We start from the raw sequence: 21,605 nt of genomic DNA, 5'->3' as shown, positions 1-21,605 counted from the left end.
CGATTACTTTTTGATTAAACTGATCAATATCCTGTAAATGATCTTTATGTATTGATAGTACAGCTAATGCATTCAACCGATCTTGACCTGTGGAATTTCTCAAAAGTGTCTTAACTCTTTTTAAAGTACTAAAACACCGTTCAGCATCGGCTGTAGACACAGGTGTGACTAAAACAATCTCTATCAACTTTGATACTGCAGAAAATGTTTCAATCAAGTTATTTTCATGCATAAATTGGGATAGAGTGCCGATATCACTAAAAACGGCATTTTCATATAAAACGGTTAGTTCGGACATCAACTTAACTTCACTCAGCATTGGATAGTTTGTTAGAATATTTTTTATATGATTCCGAGGAAAATGTTGTCTATTAAATTTGAAATTTTTCGGATCCAAAATTGAAAATGATTTAAATATTTCAATGCTTCTAAACCTGTCGCTAATTTCGTAAATAACTTTATCACAAGCATCTTTAGCATCTTCTATTAGTAGTTCGATTGATGTGTTTCGTTTCATTCGGTTTTCATGCATTTCTTCTCAATTGTTAAGAATCGATCCAGAAACATTATCAGTGATGCTATTTCGCACAAAATTTATAGATAACTCAAATTTTTCAAAAGCCTCCTTGATTGTAATAGTGTTGCTGTTACTTGATTGCAATATATTGTAAAGTACATCAACATGTTTTAAAATTGAATAAAAAAAAGATAAAAAAAAGTTGAACTCTAAATCTTCCAAACATTTTTTGAACCCCAAAGATTGCCACACGCTTGTATCATCCCATCCTTCATCGTTTATAATTTTATTAAAACATTCCCCAATCTTTGTTTTGTTTTCTTTTATGCAAGTAACTATTTTTGAACGAAAATTCCATCGTGTTTCGCAAACTTTTGGTATCTGTTTAAAAGTAATTTCGCGAAGTAAATCATTTCGTTTTGGCGAGGATGTAAAGAACACGCCAAATCCACTTAAAGTAGAAAAAAGATGTTCTTACTCGCTTAATCGACGAACAAACTTTTTTCAAAACTAAATTAAATTGGTGTGCATAGCAGTGAACATAATGGACATTTGGGTAAACTTTTTTCATTAGACTTTGTACTCCATTCCTTGATCCTCTCATAACTGCTGCGCCATCATAAGCCTGTGCAATTAATCTTTCCTTCTGACAAAAACAATTTAATTTTTCTTTTAATACATTTGTAAGACCCATAGCAGTTCTATCTTGAACATCAATAAATGCTATAAATCTTTCAACTGGTTTATAACCTTTTAAATAACGCAAAATAATGACGAACTGAGAACGACAAGATACATCAGTTGTTTCATCTGCTTGCAAGGAAACGAATTTTGCTTTATCAATCTCACGTTAAATTTCTTCTATGTATACTTTATACATACATTCTAGAATGTCATTTTGGTTTGTTTTCGAAGATTTTTTTGTTATTTTTGAATCTTTAAGATGATCGCTAAACACACTATCCAATGTTGCTGTGTATGAAACCATATCTAAAAATACCCCTCGATTATTTGAGTCAATAGTTTCGTCATGTCCTCTTAAGGGCAATTCCAGTACACCACAAAATTTTATACAATCTATAACCCTCGATAATGTATGTCTGTTTTTGTCAACTAATTCATTATATTTTTTTATGCTAAGACTGTATCCAGTACCAACTGTCGATAAAATGTTTGTCTTTCCGAGCATTTGAAACTGCAACGAATTACTTGTGTTTTACTGGATTCGTGTTTTTGTATTCGCTCAGAAAGATGTTTCATATCTTTACAGCCATTTTCTGCCCACAAGCTCTCGCCACCAAACAAAACACAATAAAAACAAAACAACGAATTTTTTTCATCACTTACACTTAACCATGATTTTTTTTTCAAACCATGTTAGACAAAATGTTTGTGTTTTTTTACCATCAACTTGAGTTATACGAACACCTTTTGCTTGGTATGCCCCAAGATTTTTGATTTCTAGTTTTTCTTAAAGGCCCTATGACGAGAAACGTTTTGCCAATAAACTATCAATTTTGTTCATGTTAAATTATCTTATTAATGAACCTAAATTATTGTAATAAGATAACTTCTTTATATCTTCTGTTGTTTATACCTTTGTTGTATCTAACTAATAATAATATTGACTAATTTTAATCTTTATTTGAAAATCCAGTCTTTAAAACTTGTGTTTAATGCTTATTATCATGGTTGATATTGGCTCTGTTTCAGCGTCAATCCAATTGACAACTTAAAATATAGAATGACTAAACTACCACCAAACAATGTAAACAATTTTCAATGGCTGATTCATTATGCCACAGAATATGATGCATAAGCTATTTGGAAAAAATAAACTTTAGCAATCCCTCGAACAAGAATTTCAAAAGTGCAGTAGCTCTTATTATATTTGTAGAAATGACTAAGCTAAACTAAGCTTTCTCGTGTCACAATATATAAACTTGCCAAAAAATACACAAATCAAGATCATCATTAATATGGCTGAGCCACAATTTTTTTCTCTGTAAGAAAAAAAAAATAAGCTTTAAAATTTTTAAAAATAAATAAAACAATATATGCCTTAAAAATGTAGTTCACTAACAAATATTATAAAATGTACAAGATTGTTGATTATAAAAGAAATGCAGAACTTTTCTATGATATTTTAAAATCAATTTTCTAGACTATAAAATTTCCAAACTTATAATTTTTATTACTCCTGTTTATAATTATAGAATAAAATGACTTGTCCTAGAAAATCAATTTTCTGAAAAATATTAAAAACTAATTTCTTTTACCTAACTGTATATCTTTAAATGTTTATGTCAGACCAACATTTATACCAGTAATTTCTGTTACATTGTTTTAAATATCATATTTTTGCCATGTTCTTATTCCTGTTAGTTTATACTCCTAATAACTACTTGGTAAATTTTTTATTTACATATCCAGTTTAAGAAATTAATACTAACACTGATAATATTGCAATATAAACACTGTTAATATTCACAGTGAAATTCCAATATTAACAAATGTATAGTGTTTACATTATTGTTACAAATAAATGTTTACATTTAATGTTATAAAGTTTCCTAATATTACTATACTTTATTGAGTCAACAAAACTTCTAAACTAAATTCTTCACTCTTAAAATCGAGAATTAAAAATGGTGTATGAAGTTTTTAAAATTCGTGATGTTTTTTATGGTTCTTTTTTTTTCGGGCCAGTTCAATGAGGCCCTGCGGTGCGTTTTTTCGTCCCATCTGAAAGCACAATAAATTCTGCGCGCGCATCAAAAATAATATTACTACAAACAAAATAAATAGGGCCAGTAAAAATCGGCCCATCCGTTATTGGCAATGAATTAAAACAACGCTACAATACTTTGAATTAATTGCAAATAAACGTATTACTTATAAATTAAAATAGTTTAAAATTAGAACTAACTTCGAACTATTTATTTTTATAAAACTTGTCTGCAAATAGTTTAGGCTGATAATTGCATATTTGCATATATAAAAATACATATTAACATTTTCAAATATTTTGTCTTAAATAAATATAGGTGTGGCCGGGCCCCTATGGCCCCAACTGACGAGCCGCCACTGTATATATATATATATATATATATATATATATATATATATATATATATATATATATATATATATATATATATATATATATATATATATATATATATATATATATATATATATATATATATATAAAAAAATTATAAAATATATTTTGCGATAATATAAGTAACATCTGAAATTGCTGCTTATCAACATTGTCAATGGTGATTTAAAATTTTTTAAATCTTTAGTACTCTAAAATCTTTTCAAATAAATATGTTATATTTTGTTCTAAAGCCTTTATATTATAATAAAAGTATTAATTTCCTATGCAATAATGTACTGGATAATTAATATTACTGTTTTGCATCATTCCATTGAACCATTCTATTCCATTCAATCATTCCATTCCATTCCATTTGCATCATTCCATTAACTTTTTTTTGTACTTTTGTCACACTCTGACCCACTGTGCTTTGGTAGAAAGTAAAAATACATGCAATGGCTGACCGTTAGGAAATACATACAGAAAAATATTTCAGGGTAGTGCGAGACAAATGTTTGAGGTCACTTTTTGAGCACCCGTTATTAAGACAGGTACAAAAATCATTTAACACCCACCGGTAGTAATCTTTTTGGCTTTAACCGTTAAAACTTTTCTCTCCATTGTCAATTACTATCAAGCTGCCTTCTCTTAATTACATGCTTTAATACTGAACAGATGTTCAGTGTTAAAGCATGTAATTAAGAGAAGAAAGTCGATCGTCTTTGCTAGATCATACACTATTCTGAATCTTTTTAAATGCTTTCTTGCAGTTTGAAATAACTCGGTCAAGCCATGAGATCTAAAATTTTGTTTGTAACAATTTTGATGGCAAATTCAATTAAAATCTTTGAACATTTTATGTACAGAAATACAAATATGCTCATTGTTTTCTGAAGTTTACATACTTTTTCGCGTTCTTCGTTTTTCTAAATTCTTAAGGATAATTTAGCTGGCGCTTTTATTACATCCACAAAGCGAAACTTAATTCCCAAAAGTGAAGTGTACCTTCCAACCCAGAGAGATTCAATCTTTTAAGTGTAATCTGAGACTCACCAGTAAATTGTGATAATAGGTCCAACCTTTCTACATTATTGCCATTTTTTTTGGCACAAATACTTTCTAGAGTTACAAAAACTGTCAAAACTTCGTGGCAACTTTTCACAGCGTCATTTGTGACTAGATTTAAATTATGAGCTGCACAATGTAGATATATAGCTTTAGATTCATCTTGTCAAAGAAGAGACTGAACACTATTGTAAACCCCACGCATAACATTTGCTTCATCGTAGGCTTATCCTCTACATTTATTTAATGTTATATTATTCTTTTCAAGCAGATTTAATGTTTTTTTTATATATTCCATGATTTATTTATTCTTTATATATTCCTAATTTTAATTAATGCTGGTTCCTCTGTTTCATTTTTTATTTCTACATATCTAAATACTTGACTTTTTTGGTCTTTGTTTGCTTTGTCTTGGAAACATGATAATTGTATAAAAAGAAGCATTGTTAAAATTGTTGATTAACGGTGTCTTTAAACGTAAAAACAAGATAACAAATACTTTTATTCTAGATTTGACGGCTTGAATGTTTAATAGTTTCATGGGGCGTGTTCATGGGGTTAAAATACGGTTAATTTTCCAGTTATCATAGAGTTTTGAAAATAACCAACAAACAATCAACAAGGTTCGCAACATACCGCATCTAGTTTAGTAGAATAACATAGCCATAACCTCTCAATCAATCTACACTTTGTTGAGGTTTTATAAAATTCTTCTGAAAATTTTGGGTCCCCACAGATTTGGACCCCTCCCCCGTAAATATATATATATATATATATATATATATATATATATATATATATATATATATATATATATATATATATATATATATATATATATATATATATATATATATATACATATATTAGGGATGCGCCGAACCCGGTTTTTGGCCGAACACCGAGTCCGAACGCTTGGCCATAAAATTTTACCATAAATTTTTAGATATATATACACAGTTTAAATTTAAAATGCTTTATTTTTGGTTGAACTTCTTTTTTATAGTTTAGAAATATATTTTAATCTTGTAAAAGTATAAAACAATGTCTTCCAAAAAAATGTCTTTTAAAAGTACTGTGTGAAAATACTTTGAAGTTTCTAAGAAAGACATTCGTTTTTATATCTGCCTACTATGCAAAGCAATACTCTCTAGAGGTGGGAATTGTCTAAAGGCATTTACCACTAGTGTAATTAGGCGCCATTTAAAAAAAAGCACCTTGTGGAGTATGCATTGGCTGAAAAAGAGTCTGATAAAAAAAAATTATTGAAACATCAACTGTTTCTACATCAAGTGATTCGGAAATAAAAAAACAATTAACATTAGTAGAGAGTATTAATAAAAAAAGGTTGTGGAATATTAATGACCATAGAGCAATCAAGATTCACAATCGCATTGGAGAAATGATGGCATTGGATATTCAACCATACACAATTGTAGAAGATCTTGGTTTTAGAAAACTACTTGAAGAGATATGCCCTAAGTACTAAATACCCAGTAGGAGTTACTTTAGTGAAAATATTGTTCCACAAATATATGGTAATCTTTTTAATTCAATCAAGAGTAATATATCTTCTGCCAGTTATATCTCCCTTACAACTGATATTTGGACAGCAAATAGTTTAAATGTTGCCTTCATAAGCATGACAGCACACTGGCTCAATAATGAATTTTCCCAACAGAGAGCAGTACTCAGAGTTATGCATTTTCCAGAAAGTCACACAGGAAAAAATATAAGTGAGTATTTACACAAAGGTTTGCGAAGTTTTGAAATTCCACACACAAAAATTCACATTGTTTTACGAGATAATGCTGCCAACATGGTAGCTGGCGTTAGAGACAGTGGTTTTAAGTCAATTCCATGTTTTATACATACAATACAGTTATGTATACATGACTCAATTTTGTCGCAACAATCTGTGAAAGAAATTTTAGTTTGTTGGAGACGTCTGGCAACACATTTTCACCATTCACCAACAGCAGCAGCAAAATTAGAAGCAATTCAGGAACAACTTGGTACAAATAAGCATAGGTTAATACAAGATGTTACTACAAGATGGAATAGTTCTTACAATATGATTGAAAGGATGCTTGATCAAAGAGTCCCTTTGGCAACTTATACAGCCAATCATGCTACCCAATCAACATTAAATTCATTCCAATGGGGCTTATTAGATAAAGTTTTTTATATTTTAGAACCATTTAAAACTTTAACCGTTAATCTCAGCAAACGTGAGGCATTTTTATCAGATGTTATTCCTTCGATTATGGCTCTTAAAGTATTTTTTAATCAAGCATTAATTTGTGAGGCTTTTTTAAGTATAAATACTTTAGTTGAACAATTGAAAGAGTCAGTAGACAAAAGACTGAGTATATTTTTACATGATAAGTATTTATGTCTTTCTACTTTTTGTGACCCTAGATATAAACTAATGTATCAAAAGGAAGATGAGAGTGTAATAAAAAAACTGGCTAAATGCGCAGATTCAAGAAATGCAGCAACATAATTTAGAGCTTGAATCCTCTGATTCTGATTGTGAAGAACCCACAGTAAGTGACACGAATGAAATGTTTGTGAAACCATCGTATCCAAAATTTAATGATTGTTTTCGGCTAGTTTCCAAACTGACAACTATAAATGAATGTGATTCCAATTTTTCAATTACTAAAGATAGCAAAAGGTTTAAAAGATCACACTCAAATGGGCAAATGATCAACACGGAGATTGAAGAGTATTTAAAACTCCCTCTTGTTATGGAAAAAGAAAGTCCTCTTTTATGGTGGAAAAATTGTGGAAACTCTTTAAAAAATTTAAAGAAAATAGCGCAAAGGTTTCTTTCAGCACCACCTTCTTCTGTTGAAAGTGAAAAAATTTTTAGTACAGGTGGCAACATTTATGAACCAAGTAGAAACAGACTATCACCAGAAAGTGGTGAAAAATTAATGTTTATACATTATAACTTAAGGGCAACAAGTGATAATTGATTTTCATGTTTTTGACATTTTATTTTTCTGAAATTATTGATTTGTGATTGTTATTACTATTACATAATACAATTATACAATAATAACAAAATACTTAATTGAAGTGTTATTATGGAACTCCATAATAATGTTTTTCTCTAAGTTTGTTTCCTTCAAATATTTTTTATCAGTTAAACCATTTGAGTAGCAACCTTGTTAGAAACTTTCTCTGTAGAGAAATTTATTTATTTTACCACAGCAACAATAGGCATCACGTTTAACAAACTTAAGTTCAATAAAATATCTTTTTCGTTTAAATTCCTATTTGTTATTTTAAGATTAACAAATGGTGATTTTATAATATTAGACTTTTGTGATGAACTAAAATAATACTCAATTGATGCAGGGGGGAAGGGGGTATTTATTTTACAATTATTTTAGTTGAGTAATAGTTTTGGTAAATCTGTTATTCCATTTGGTCAGATTAAATTTATTCTGTTTTGAAAATACATAATAAAATTTAAACCAAAACTGTATTGAAATTCATTTATAAAATTATATGTCCTTCTATGTTTAATTGGTACGCTTTTTTTAATAAAAAGCGTACCAATTAAACATCGAAGTCAGCGAGTCAGGCTATAAGATAGTTGAAGTAGCAACACTCGTTGCGAGTCAGGCTATAAGGTAGTTGATGTAGCAACACTCCCTTGTAGCAGCAGGCCAAAAGATAGTCGATGTTGCAACACTCCACGAATGTTTAAAAAAAATGTTTTTAAAAACAAAAACTCTATTAGTTAAAAAAAGCTTTCTAGTCATTATTATTGCGGTTTTTAAAAAAACGATAAAACTTAATGTACTTCCGCATTAATTTGTTTTAACCTTTCAACGACAATAAAATGTAGCTTAATAGGCGAGGTAGCAAAATTGTTGTTAAAAGAGACTTCTTTTAGATTAAAAGTCTATTTGGACTAAGAGATATACGAGGATATATATATATATATATATATATATATATATATATATATATATATATATATATATATATAAATATATATATATATATATATATATATATAAGGCAATCATCTTCGTGAACAATTATTTTGCAGAGAAAATCGCCGGGTAGTATTTGGACGGGTTGCAGAAATGGGGAGCATCGCACGGTGGGACAGAGTGGACCAAAATACCAAAAAATCATTGTCGGCATTGCATGCTGAAAATTTGTCATTATGATAAAAACTCGTTCATTAGAGGAAATATCTAGTTAAAAAAACATTAAATATTTATTGAAATGTTTTTTATGCGGTTATTTACACGTGAATTTGACATGTGTTTCAAAACGCTTATTGGCATTTTTTATTATCAACTTTCTTACGCTACTACTAGTTTAAACTTGGCTATTTGAGTATTATTTTAAAATATATTATTTGAATTGACATTGTTTTTTTCGCTCAGACTTTTTAAAACAATTTAACGTAAGTGTAATCATTAGTTTTTATGCATCGAAAACAGACAGTTTTCGATATTTTTTTTGCTACTAACTATTACTATTAGGTATCAGATAAACCATCCTCCATCCTCCAAACCATCCTCTAATATTCTCCATCCTCCAAACCATCCTCCAATATCCTCCAAACATTTGATTATGTAAAACTAATGCTCAATGTTTGTACATAGTCATGCATCATAAATATTTTGCAACTTTTTGCAATAAATTAAGTTATTGCAAATAAATCATACTCGTTTCATTGTATTTATTGCAAAAACACGTTTTTAATAAACTCTTAAAACTCAATATTTTGTAATAATTTTTTAACTAAAAATCAATTATGCAAAGTGTGTAAATACAAATATAGAATTTTTTTTTATTATTTACGAATGATTTCAATAAAATAATTTTTTTGTTCTATATATGATGATTGTTGCTACCTTCCCCCTCCTCCAACAAAAAAAAAAGTTCAAACTTTTCTAACCTTTTCAGTACATCTAATGTTACTACATTAGTTTATGTACTAATAATTTTGTACAGATATATGTCTGGAAGAAACAATAATTTTAATTTTTTTTTAGATAAAATATTTTGATGTTTAAATTTCTTTAAAGGATAACAACATTTCTATTCAAGACACTGAGAAATCAAACCGCCATTTGCTAACATTCTTTGAGTTGCCCTTTAATCAGAACAATGGCATTGTTGAGAGACTTAAGAACTTTTTAGCACATCTTAAATTGCGCTGGAATACTTGTAAACGCGTAGAGTCTATATTTATTACAAACAATGCTAAATGGCTTGATAATGAAATTAATGTAAATGATTTTACTGCTGTCAAAATGGCCATATCGAATGCAAATTCTCCATCCTCTTCTAGCACTGGTCGACTATCAATTACTGATTTTCAAGAGTGTTCTTCAAGAACTAAGTATCTACGTGTTAGCAAATTTCAAAAATGTCACTCGTCAAATGAGCTAATATTTGCTTCAAAAGTTTTATTAAATAAAGAAAGAAAAACAGAAAAGGCTAAAACAATTAACAAAATATATTTAGACAAGAATATAGAGTCTTCGATGCTTTCGGGGAATGAGGCATTAGCATTAATGCTAAATTCAAATATGACCAAAGATGCTTTTCAACTCTATAGAAATGCAGCAATTGCAAAACAATGCAACTTGTATCCTGCATATAATAATATAAAATCATCAAAACTATTGTGCTACCCTAAAAACATGATTTTTACTGACTATACTGCGAATCTTTAATCTTGTAGAAACTTGTGTTCAGTTATCTAATGGCAAGTCTATTTCAATCAAACATATCATTCAAGTTACAATAATATATGGCAAAGTCTATACTGCCTTATCGAATGCAACAAGCTCTAGTCAATGTTGCTCAATATGTGGGTGTTAACCAAAAGACATGAACAACATTGACAAGGTTACAAAACTTCCCTATTCACCGGATGAGCTTCAATATGGTTTTTCTACACTTCATTCATGGATACGATTTTTTGAGTGTCTCATTAATATTTCATATAAGATACCAATCAAACGATGGCAAGCAAGAGGAGATGCAGAGAAAGCTCTTGTTAAAGAACAAAAAATGAATATACAAAAAGGATTTTAACAAAAAATGGGACTTATTGTTGATTACCCATGTGGAGGATATGGAAATTCAAATGACAGCAATACTGCTCGAAAAGCCTTTTCAAATGAAGATGAATTTGCCAAAATTACAGGAATAAACAAAGAACTAATCGTGAAGTTGCGCATAATCTTAGTTTGCATATCAAGTGGATTTTAAATAGATACTAGTAAGTTTTGCTAATTTTGTCTGGAGACCGCAAAGCTCTATTCATGCTTGTACTATTGGTATTACATGCCTCAGAGTTTTCACAAGATCCTAATTCACAATGCAGAAGTAATAGAAAGTATGTTATTGCCAATAGGTCTATTTAGTAAAGAAGCTCAAGAAGCTAGAAACAAAGAATTTAGAAAATATAGGGAACATCATTCCTGTAAAAAATCAAGAATAAAGACAAATGAAAATGTAATGAAAAGACTTTTATGTACATATGATCCAGTTATTTCATCTTTTAGGAAAACTGTTCAGAAACTAAAATGACGTTTCTGAACGTTTAAAAGACGTTCTGAACGTCTTTTTGGAGGTTCAGACGTCTTTTGAACCTCCAAAAGCCAAATTTAGTAATGAACCAGCCGGCATTTGGTTCAAAAGACCTCTTTTGAATCAAATGCCGGCTGGGTTATTACTAAATTTATTTAAGCATTTTATATTAGAATGAAGGTGTTTAAATACATAGGAGTGAATACATATATATATATATATATATATATATATATATATATATATATATATATATATATATATATATATATATATATATATATATATATATATATATATATATATATATATATATATATATATATATATATATATATATATATATATATATATATATATATACAGCGCTCGAAATGTGGCAGTATGCCATCCCGTCGCCTTTTTGTAAAGTATAAACCTTTCTGCTACCTTTTTAAAAATCTCCATATATAACAATGATTAGGCAATATGGTATTTTTAATTTACCGAACACGATCCAGTTACTTTTTTCCTCACTTCGAGCACTATATATATATATATATATATATATATATATATATATATATATATATATATATATATATATATATATATATATATATATATATATAAACGTTCATACTGTTTAAAATATAATATCTTGTAGTTTTGTGTTGTAAATAACTGTCTGAGTGTCTAATTCAGTATTCGTATATTTTATAATGAACTGAACCAAATAAAAAATTAGCAAATAATTCTTTGTAGCATAATATAACCTGGAAAAAATAGCTGAAGAATTATTCAATCTCTTGTTACAATGTTTTTATTTGGATTGAATTGTTTAACAATTGGATTGAATGTTTAACAAGAAAAATTCACAACTTCTTCACTACATATATTATATAAAATAGCAAAAAAGGAGAAACCATTCGTTTGAGATCTTTTTAAAATTACTCATGCAAGTGACTTTTTTTAAATGCCTAAAAGCTACTTTCTTCAGTTGACGAAGGGTCTCTTCAGTTGGAACTTGTAGACATCCAGTGTTCAAATTTATTGAAGGAAAATTTTAAGGAAGGTGGAACTGTTAAGGTTTGATCAAAAAGCATTTAAAGGAAACAGTTTCCAAATTTAAGAGAAGCAGCTATATTTATACTCACAATGTTTGGCTCGACCTATACTTATGAATCTAGTTTTTCACTCACGAATGCCATCAAGACAAACACTCGGAGTTCATTGAGCAATGAGAGGCTGCAATATTGCATGGGAACTGCTTCATATCAGCTAAACTTTATTAAAGTTGCTCAAAAACGGACATTTTATCTCATTAATTTGATTTTAAATTTTTCACTTCACTTTTTTTTAATTAAAAGTGCATTAGTTAAATTTTATTACTCTATTATTTTGCAATAACAAATAATTAGAATTTTTGTTTAATTAATTTAAAATACATATATTTTGTTTTATTTGTTTGTTATGTTGTTTATTAAATAATTTTTTATATCTTTTATAGTGATTTAAAATGAGCTTCATTCGATATTAAATGCTTAAAATACATCGGTGGTGCAATGCAATTTTAACCTTACAATCCAGTACATACTTTATTAAAAAAGATATTCTAGAAATATTTTTTAATAAAGTATGTAGCTAATTTTTTTGCTTGGTATAGAGCAGGCAAAAAACTCAACTGGCTCAGAGCAGGCAAATTTAATCCTCAATCTCTTGGAATACTATGATATTGTTGACAATATCATTGGTGTTTGTTGCGACACAACTGCATCCAACACTGAAAAATTTGCGGGAGCAGTTACAATCCTATCAACTATCCTTAATACAAGTCTTTTCTAGTGCATATGTCGTCACCATATTATTGAAGTACATATTAAACATTTTATGATTGCTCTAACTGGCGACGAGGCCAAGTCTCCGAGAAGAGAAATTTATGTGCGCTTACAGAAGGCTTGGTTAACAATTTTTGACAAGATTGACACATCATCTGGTTAAGTTTAACTGAACTTCTTTAGACATTGGATCTCCTGTCTATAATATAGCCTAGGCAGCATTAAAATTTGGGGAAACTGCACTTCATGAAAATTTTTTCAAAAGAGGAGACTACAAAAATTTTTGTAGGTCATATGTTTACTACCTTGGTGGTCATGTTCCTGCTATAAAATTTCATAATCCAGGAGCTTGCCATGCAGCAAGGTTTATGGCAGATGCAATTTATTTGCTTACATTAGAAATGACAAAGAACATCTCAAACATCATGAATGAAAAGGAGAAGAAGATAGTTAAAACAGCTTCTTTATTTATATATTTAACATACGGTCCTTGGTTTTTTAAAAGCTCTCTTAGTATTAAAGCACCAGTTAATAATTTAGCAGTATTCAAAGATGTGTTTGGTTTAAGTAAAGAATATCCCGAGTTTTCTTAATCAATTCTGAAAAGCATGCAAAATCATACCTGGTATTTAAGTCAGCAGCTTGTTGTAATGGCTTTAGTTGATGATGATGTTGAAAAAGATGAGAAGAAGAATATACTCCAAAAACTGTTACAGTTTCCTGTTCCTGAAAAATTCATGAAGGGTAAACCTAAAATGCCTGTAATCACATCGTCTACAACACTATCAAATTTAGTTGGTGATCAGAGCTGAATTTTGTTTTGCCTAGCCAAGGTTACCCATGACCAGGTTAAGTTAGCTGCACAAAAGGACTTGACTGTTATAGACAACTTTAATTTATTTGTTGAAAATATGGTAGTCACCAATAATTGTGCAGAAAAAAATATAAAACTGATCTAAGACTTTTATATGTCATACCAAAATGAAGATATGAAGCAGAATGTTTTGTTGGTTGCAAAAAACTACAGAAAAACATTGAATAAAAATCTGACTAAAACCCAGCTAAATCAGATTTGAAGTGCTTGTGATATTTGTTTAACATTTCTTTCCACAATTCTTCAACACATGCAACATATATTTCACATAATTTTTAATATGTTAAATGCTTAACATAATTTTTTTTCTAATAATTACAAGTTTTATCGTAAAAATAGCAAAAAAGTAAAAAAAATCAAAAATTTGAAGTTTTACACCAAGCACTTATAACCGTTTATATTTAAAAATTCTGATATATTTGGTATAATATACCTAGTAACTAAGTTCTAAATAGCGCACATCTCTTTTTTCCAAAAAAATAGTTTTTTGGGACACCCTAATATATATATGTAATTTCGGAAAGTTCTAGAACATTTAATGACGTTAGAGATTTAATAGCTTTAATAGTTTTTACCAATAATAATTGTAAATATGTTTTTGCGGTGATTTATGACGGTGTTTTGAAGGATATTTTAGGAAAAGCATAGAGTATATATATTGAGGAAAAATTTGTAAATAGCAGAGTTTTAGTTAGGAGAAAAGATTATCGTTTATTGATTTAATTTATCTGTTTATTGATTTGTTGATTACGAGAAAAAACTACAAGCTAACCGGGCATGGAACCAAGTATGAGATTATTTGATATGTTTGAAACATATGATGGCACTTCGGATGCTGCTGTTTGGATTCAACGAACGAAAGTGATTGCTGAAATTCAGAACTTAAAGCTTGAACTACTTTTTCCGATTCTTCTCAGAGAAGCTGCTTATGCAGTGTACGATGCTTTAACCGCGGAAGATAAAAAAGATGTTGTGGAAGTCGAGCGTGTGTTATTAGCGGCGTTTTCTGTAGATGCCTATACTGCATATGAACTGTTTACAAAACGAAAATTATGTGACGGAGAAAAAGCCGACATGTTTTTGGCTGATTTAAGACGATTAGCCTATCTTGCTAAATTATCAGAGGAGTCTGTGCGTTTGGCGTTTGTTGTGGGTTTGCCAGAAGTTTTATCATTAAGATTTCGAGCCGTAATGGACCCGATTGATATAATGTTACCCAGAGTGAGAGCTGCTTTGAACTGTGCAAATGTGATTGACAGTGACGCTGTTGGCGCTGTATCTAGACGCCATGCTACAAAAACCGCGTTAGTGTGTTACAATTGCAAAGGTTTGAATCACATTGCAAAGAATTGTTTGCTTGCGAAGAACTTGTCACCGAAGACTGTTAGATGTTTTAAATGTAGAGAGGAAGGACACATTGCATCGAAATGCTGGAAGCTGCAGGGAAACGATTGCAGGAGCGAGGAATCTGCGCTACCTCGCTCCTGAACAACGGTGGAATGAGTGCATTATCTGTTATTCGTTTAAAAGTTAACGGTATGGTTGCGACAGCTTTAGAGGACACAGGATGTTCGAAGACGATTTTGAATAAAAAATTCCTGCCCAAAAGTCAATGTAGGTACTCAAACTCTCAAAAGGTAGAAACGTTTGAAGGAAAAGTTCATCAGTGCACTGGGTCAGCGGTCGTAATTCTTGAGGTTGATGGCATTAAACACGTGATGAAGTTAATTTAGTGGACTTCCAACCGTTTGGAGTTGATATGATGCTCGGAATGAGTTCCATTAAATTACTAGGAGGAGTATCCATTTCTCCTTTGGGAAAAGCGAAGTTCGGATTGAGTTACTGTGGAGCATCGGCTTTGAACAACGACAAAGTTAAGAAAATCGAAATAAAAAAGAAGGATCACGAAGCAGTTTTTAATGGTGTTGAATGGAGAGTCAAATGGAAATGGAGAGATGGAGAAAGCCCCGACCGATTGCGCAATAAAGTGGCACAGTACGGAATTCCACAACACGCTAGAGCAAACTATGAAAACGAACTACAGGATTGGATTGATCGGAAGTGGCTGTTAGAGTATGAAGAAAATGAATTGGGGCCGCCCAAAGGGCAGATTCCTTTAATGGCTGTCATTCAGAGAAACAAAGACCACAAAATCCGACCTGTTCTGGGCTGGAGAGAAGCTAACGATTTCATTGAGACATACACGAGAGATGCAGATGTGTGTGTCGAAAAGCTTAGAAAATGGAGAAGAATGGGTAACAAACCAGCAATTATTGATTTACGCAAGGCTTATCTTCAACTAAAAACTAATAAATCTCTTTGGCCCTTCCAAACAGTGGTGTTTCGAAATAAAAGGTATTGTTTGACACGACTTGGTTTCGGATTGAACGTTGCGCCAATGATCATGAAATCCGTTGTGAGTGCCGTCAGTGATCAAGACGAATTAGTGAAGAGTGGAACGTCCGCTTATGTTGACGACATTTTCGTAGACGAAAGTGTGGCGAGTCTTGATTATGTCAAGAGGCATTTTTCAAATTATGGTTTAGAAAGTAAAGAAGGTGAGCAGATTGGTAATGATGGAGTTCGTGTGTTAGGATTGTGTGTGCGCAAGGTTGGTAACAAACTGATGTGGTCCAGAGGGAATCGAGTTGATGCTATCTCGCAAAAGTTAACCAGGAGAGTTGTGTTTTCAATCTGTGGACAGTTGGTAGGACATTTACCCGTGTGTGGTTGGCTGCGAGTGATTTGTAGTCTCTTGAAGAGGAAAGCTGTCAGTCTGACGAAGGGTTGGGACGATGAAATTTGTGATGAGAACGTTAATTGGGAGCTTAAAGAAGTATTTTCTGAGGTGGAACGTTGCGAGCCTGCTTGTGGTGATTGGGCTGTGTGTGGTGATCAGGGAAAAGTGTGGGTTGATGCCAGTTCTTTAGCGATGGGTGATCTTATTCAAGTTGGGGAAACTACTGTGGAGGATGCCATGCTTATATGAATATCAGACGTTTCTTTTCGCAGCCAACATGGCTGCGAAAAGAAACGTCTGATATTCATATAAGCATGGCAGAATTAGACGCTGTGATACGTGGAATGAATATGGCTCTGATGTGGAAGCTGAAGAAAGTGACTGTTTTTACCGATTCCGTGACAGTATTCCACTGGGTTTCTGACGCCCTTACAGGAAAATCAAGGTTGAGATCAAAAGCGACGGGTGAAATGCTGATTCGAAGAAGACTGAGCGTGTTGCAACAGCTAATTGAAGAATACAATGTTAGCGTTGAAGTAAAACTCATTCCTTCTAAAGATAATTTGGCTGACGCATTAACAAGAGTTCGCAGCAGATGGCTCAACAAAATGACTGTGCCAGAGTGTCGGAATAGTTGTATGGGAATCGTAGCTACAAAGCCTGAATCTATTTCCGATATATATCAAAGAACTGGACATTTCGGAGTGAATCGAACGTTAAACTTTGTTCGTAAAGCAATTCCGACTGCTACTGAAAACGATGTTCGAAATGTGATAAAAAGTTGCGAACCATGTCAGTCAAAAGATCCATCGCCAATACGGTGGGAAAAAGGGAAATTGGATGTTGAAGGAAACTGGGAGAGATTGGCCATGGACATCACGCATTATGGCACTGACAAGTTTTTGAGTCTAATTGATTGCGGACCTTCAAAATACGCGCTGTGGCGACAATTATCAAGCTCATGCGGAAGTCTTGCCATAGTCCGAATACTCCGTCTTATTTTTTGTGAACGTGGAGCACCGTCTGAAATATTGACTGACAATGAGCAGACATTTAAAACTAAAGAGATAAGGAGTTTCCTTGATAGTTGGGAAGTACAAATTAGATTAGAGCCGCTTATTATCCTGAAGGAAATGGAATTGTAGAAAGAAACCACCGTACGATCAAGAGAATAGCAGAACGATCGAAAATGTCGATACCGGAAGCACTATATTGGTACAATGTCTCAGCCGACAAAAATGGTGCAAGTCAGATGGACAAAATATACAGTTATACCATTGGTGTGAAAGGATTGGGAAAAGAGAATCTTCCTGCGCAAAATGTCACGAACAAGAGGTTTCAAATTGGCGATAAAGTCTGGCTGAAACCACCAAATGCGAGGTGCTATACAAAGTGGCAACCAGCTACAATAACTCGGAATGCGTCGAAACAAATCGTAGAAGTGAACGGCATTCCGCGTCATGTGAAACACGTTAGACCTCGAAATGATACTCAGTCCTGCATTATCCCTGATGTGGAAATAGAGATGAATACTGAAACTGGTCTAGAGAACGCTAAAAACCAAGGAGAGCAAGTTAAAGATGTATTAGAGACGAACGAGGAAAATGTCGAAGCTGAAGATAGACCCCAAGAAATCGACATGCTTTTGCGACAGAGTGGTCGGGAACGGCGCATGCCTTCGAAATACTTTGATTGCTATTTGGATGATCCGTAAGGATCAAGGAGGAGTGTAATTCCGGAAAGTTCTAGAACATTTAATGACGTTAGAGATTTAATAGCTTTAATAGCTTTTACCAATAATAATTGTAAATATGTTTTTGCGGTGATTTATGACGGTGTTTTGAAGGATATTTTAGGAAAAGCATAGAGTATATATATTGAGGAAAAATTTGTAAATAGCAGAGTTTTAGTTAGGAGAAAAGATTATCGTTTATTGATTTAATTTATCTGTTTATTGATTTGTTGATTACGAGAAAAAACTACAATATATATATATATATATATATATATATATATATATATATATATATATATATATATATATATATATATATATATATATATATATATATATATATATATATATATATATATATATATATATATATATACTTATATATACATATATGTAAACAATCTTAAAATGTATTCTACAAAATAGAGTGCTCAATGTCTACAAAATAGAGTGCTCAAACATCTTCTACCAAGTGAATTGCCTGCTCTTTTTATAGATGACATTCAAATTAAAAGAGTAACGGCTACAAATTTTTTAGGGGTTTTTATTGATGAAAATCTGACATGGAAAAAACACATTGAAAACTTATCCTCTAAAATTTCCAAAAGTATAGGAATACTATATAAAATAAGAAGCATGCTAAATAAACATACTTTAATTCAGCTTTACCACTCTTTTATTCATTGCCATCTAAACTATGCTAATGCGGCTTGGGGTAGTGTAAGTAAAACTAAATTAGTTCCACTTTATCGCCAACAGAAACATGTTGCACGACTTATTAATTTTAAACATCGATTTTATCATGCTAAGCCTCTTTTAAACGAAATGAATATTCTTAATATATATCAACTTAATATTTTTAATGTATTGTGTTTTATGTTTAAATGTAAGTCTCGCACATCTCCAATTTCTTTTCACAATTTATATTCTTTAAAAGTTAAAAATAAATACAATTTGCGTAATGAAAATTTTATTCTTCAACCAGTTTTCAAAACTAATTTTGGTAAATTTTGTATTTCATTTAGAGGAGCATTTTTATGGAACAAAATAGTGTTAAAACTTTTTGATTTCTCTCATGAATGGAACTTTTTCTTATTTAAAAGAAAATTGAAAGAAATTCTTATCTCAGTTGAAAACATTCTGATATATTTTTAAGTTTGTTTTGTTTTTTTATTAATACTCTTAGGAAATATTTTATCGTAATTTATATATACGAAATCTATATATATATATATATATATATATATATATATATATATATATATATATATATATATATATATATATATATATATATATATATATATATATATATATATATATATATATATATATATATATATATATATATATATATACGTATATATATATATATATATACGTATATATGTATGTGTATTTGTGCGTATTATTTGTATGTGTATATATATATATTGATGTGTAAGTATATTTATTTACATGTTTGTATGTTTAAATATGTATAAATAATTATATTTGTATTTATGTGTGAATATTTGTCTTTGAATTATTAAAGGATTATTTATTATTTAAAATCTGTTTAGGCGGTTCTCGATGACAAGATCTTATGATCGTCTGCGAGTATCCGCGTTCTTGTTGTAACGTTAACAAAATTGTAATTCTGACTATACGTATTTTATTCATTCTTATATTGTAAAACTTATTATGAATAAATAAAATGAAAAAAAAAAAAAAAAAAAAAAAAAAATGTTCTTAAAAGAACAGAGAAATTATAAATTAGTAGAAAATCACTTGACAAAAATTTTTCTCATTTAACACCCAGCACACCTATGCTGAACCTGATTTTAGTTCGATGAAATGATATAGGGTTGTGTCATACCTTTTAAGAATTGATAGAACTATGCCATTCAGGAAAAGTTAGTGTGAAAAATCATAAAACTAATCTTTAAAAAATATTTGGGTTTATACAGGGTCTAAATAGGTTCCGGACTTGGGCGCCCCTTTGACCGATCTCAAGATCTCCACTACAGGGGTGCATGCAATCGTTTTACATTTTGTCAGTAAGTATGACTAGTTGTTATATGCCCCTCTCAGATAGGTATTAAAAACATTCTAAGAGGCGCCAATGCCGAGCACTTTCTTCTTTTTAAAATTAAAAGGTAAAAATAACAAATATTTTTCATAAAATATTTATTAAACTCTAAATAAACGTTTTCCATTGAATATAACCACTGCTTTTTTTAAATACTTTGCGTACTTTTGATGATTATCAGACACTTTAAAACGTTCCCATGCTTCCTTTAGAAATGAGTAGTGAGCAGCTTCCCCTGCTTGTTCATTAAAGAAACCCAATCCAATGTCCTTATGTTTACAAAAAGGACCTACATGTGGAAATATGATATGTAACTTCACAGTAACTGTCATTTCGTAATCTTTCACCAAAGTTGAGTAATGATTCTTAAACAACCTGATGTCTTTTTCAAATGTTGGCCTTAAATTTACACCAAAACAAGAGTGAACAAGGTTATCCAGAAGTCTGAATGATTCAGCCAATGGTTTTAATAGAACTAAAAACAAGTTATAGTACTTTACCCAGTTTTTTAATATTTTTCGGCAACCATTACCATTATATGACCAATTTCTTATTGATTTTGAAATATTTAAATCATTTTCAATCTTTAGTATTAGTAATAGTATTAAATCTGCTAACTTGTTTATTGTTCTAAAGATATGATTCGTTGCCCCTTCCATCAAATAAAGTTCTGGAGGCGAAAGATGATTAACAACTAGGTCATTTTCATCTCCAATTAAAAGAACTTCATCAATACAGTTAAAATATTCTTTTGCTTTAATTTTCTTTGATCCGCTCGATTTATACAATTTACTGCTGACCCAAGTGTTTGTAGCTCAGTGCAATTATTTTTAAAAACCTCTGTTCTATTCTATGTACAAATATAACACGGATTAGTTGCCATGGAACTTGGAGACATACCAAACATGACTTGACAGAGTTTGATATCTGCCTCACAAGTAAAGCATATTTTATCCAAACAGTTTTGTTAAGCAGAATTTTAACATTATTATTTGTCTCTTGTACATCTGGTACCAGTGCTATAATAAATGATGCTTTCACATACCCTTCCTGGAAATTTGATGATTTAATTTCTCCATATTTTCTCCTTTTGTTATT

General features: G+C 30.7%; 4 protein-coding genes across 4 annotated transcripts; 3 read left to right on the top strand and 1 right to left on the bottom strand.

Annotated features, from left to right (window-relative positions):
• Nucleotides 1–538: 538 nt before the first annotated feature.
• Nucleotides 539–4,005, bottom strand: LOC136074671 (uncharacterized). Its single transcript, XM_065787010.1, has 4 exons — nt 3,938–4,005; nt 1,727–1,865; nt 1,017–1,361; nt 539–898 (listed from the first exon to the last, which is right to left on the bottom strand). Exons 1-4 carry the CDS (start codon nt 4,003–4,005, stop codon nt 539–541), a joined length of 912 nt encoding a protein of 303 aa, XP_065643082.1.
• A 2,325-nt stretch (nt 4,006–6,330) lies between these two features.
• Nucleotides 6,331–7,194, top strand: LOC136074670 (zinc finger BED domain-containing protein 4-like). Its single transcript, XM_065787009.1, has one exon. The coding sequence runs from the start codon at nt 6,331–6,333 to the stop codon at nt 7,192–7,194; it is 864 nt and encodes a 287-aa protein (XP_065643081.1).
• An 8,538-nt stretch (nt 7,195–15,732) lies between these two features.
• Nucleotides 15,733–16,950, top strand: LOC136074669 (uncharacterized). The gene has a single exon (XM_065787008.1). It carries the CDS (start codon nt 15,733–15,735, stop codon nt 16,948–16,950), a length of 1,218 nt encoding a protein of 405 aa, XP_065643080.1.
• Nucleotides 16,947–17,846, top strand: LOC136074668 (uncharacterized). The gene has a single exon (XM_065787007.1). It carries the CDS (start codon nt 16,947–16,949, stop codon nt 17,844–17,846), a length of 900 nt encoding a protein of 299 aa, XP_065643079.1.
• Nucleotides 17,847–21,605: the final 3,759 nt, after the last annotated feature.

The sequence above is a fragment of the Hydra vulgaris genome, chromosome 01, assembly GCF_038396675.1.
Source record: "Hydra vulgaris chromosome 01, alternate assembly HydraT2T_AEP".
Classification (NCBI taxonomy): domain Eukaryota; kingdom Metazoa; phylum Cnidaria; class Hydrozoa; order Anthoathecata; family Hydridae; genus Hydra; species Hydra vulgaris.
Note: the sequence above shows the minus strand (reverse complement) of the source record. Positions and strands in the feature narration are given on the sequence as shown.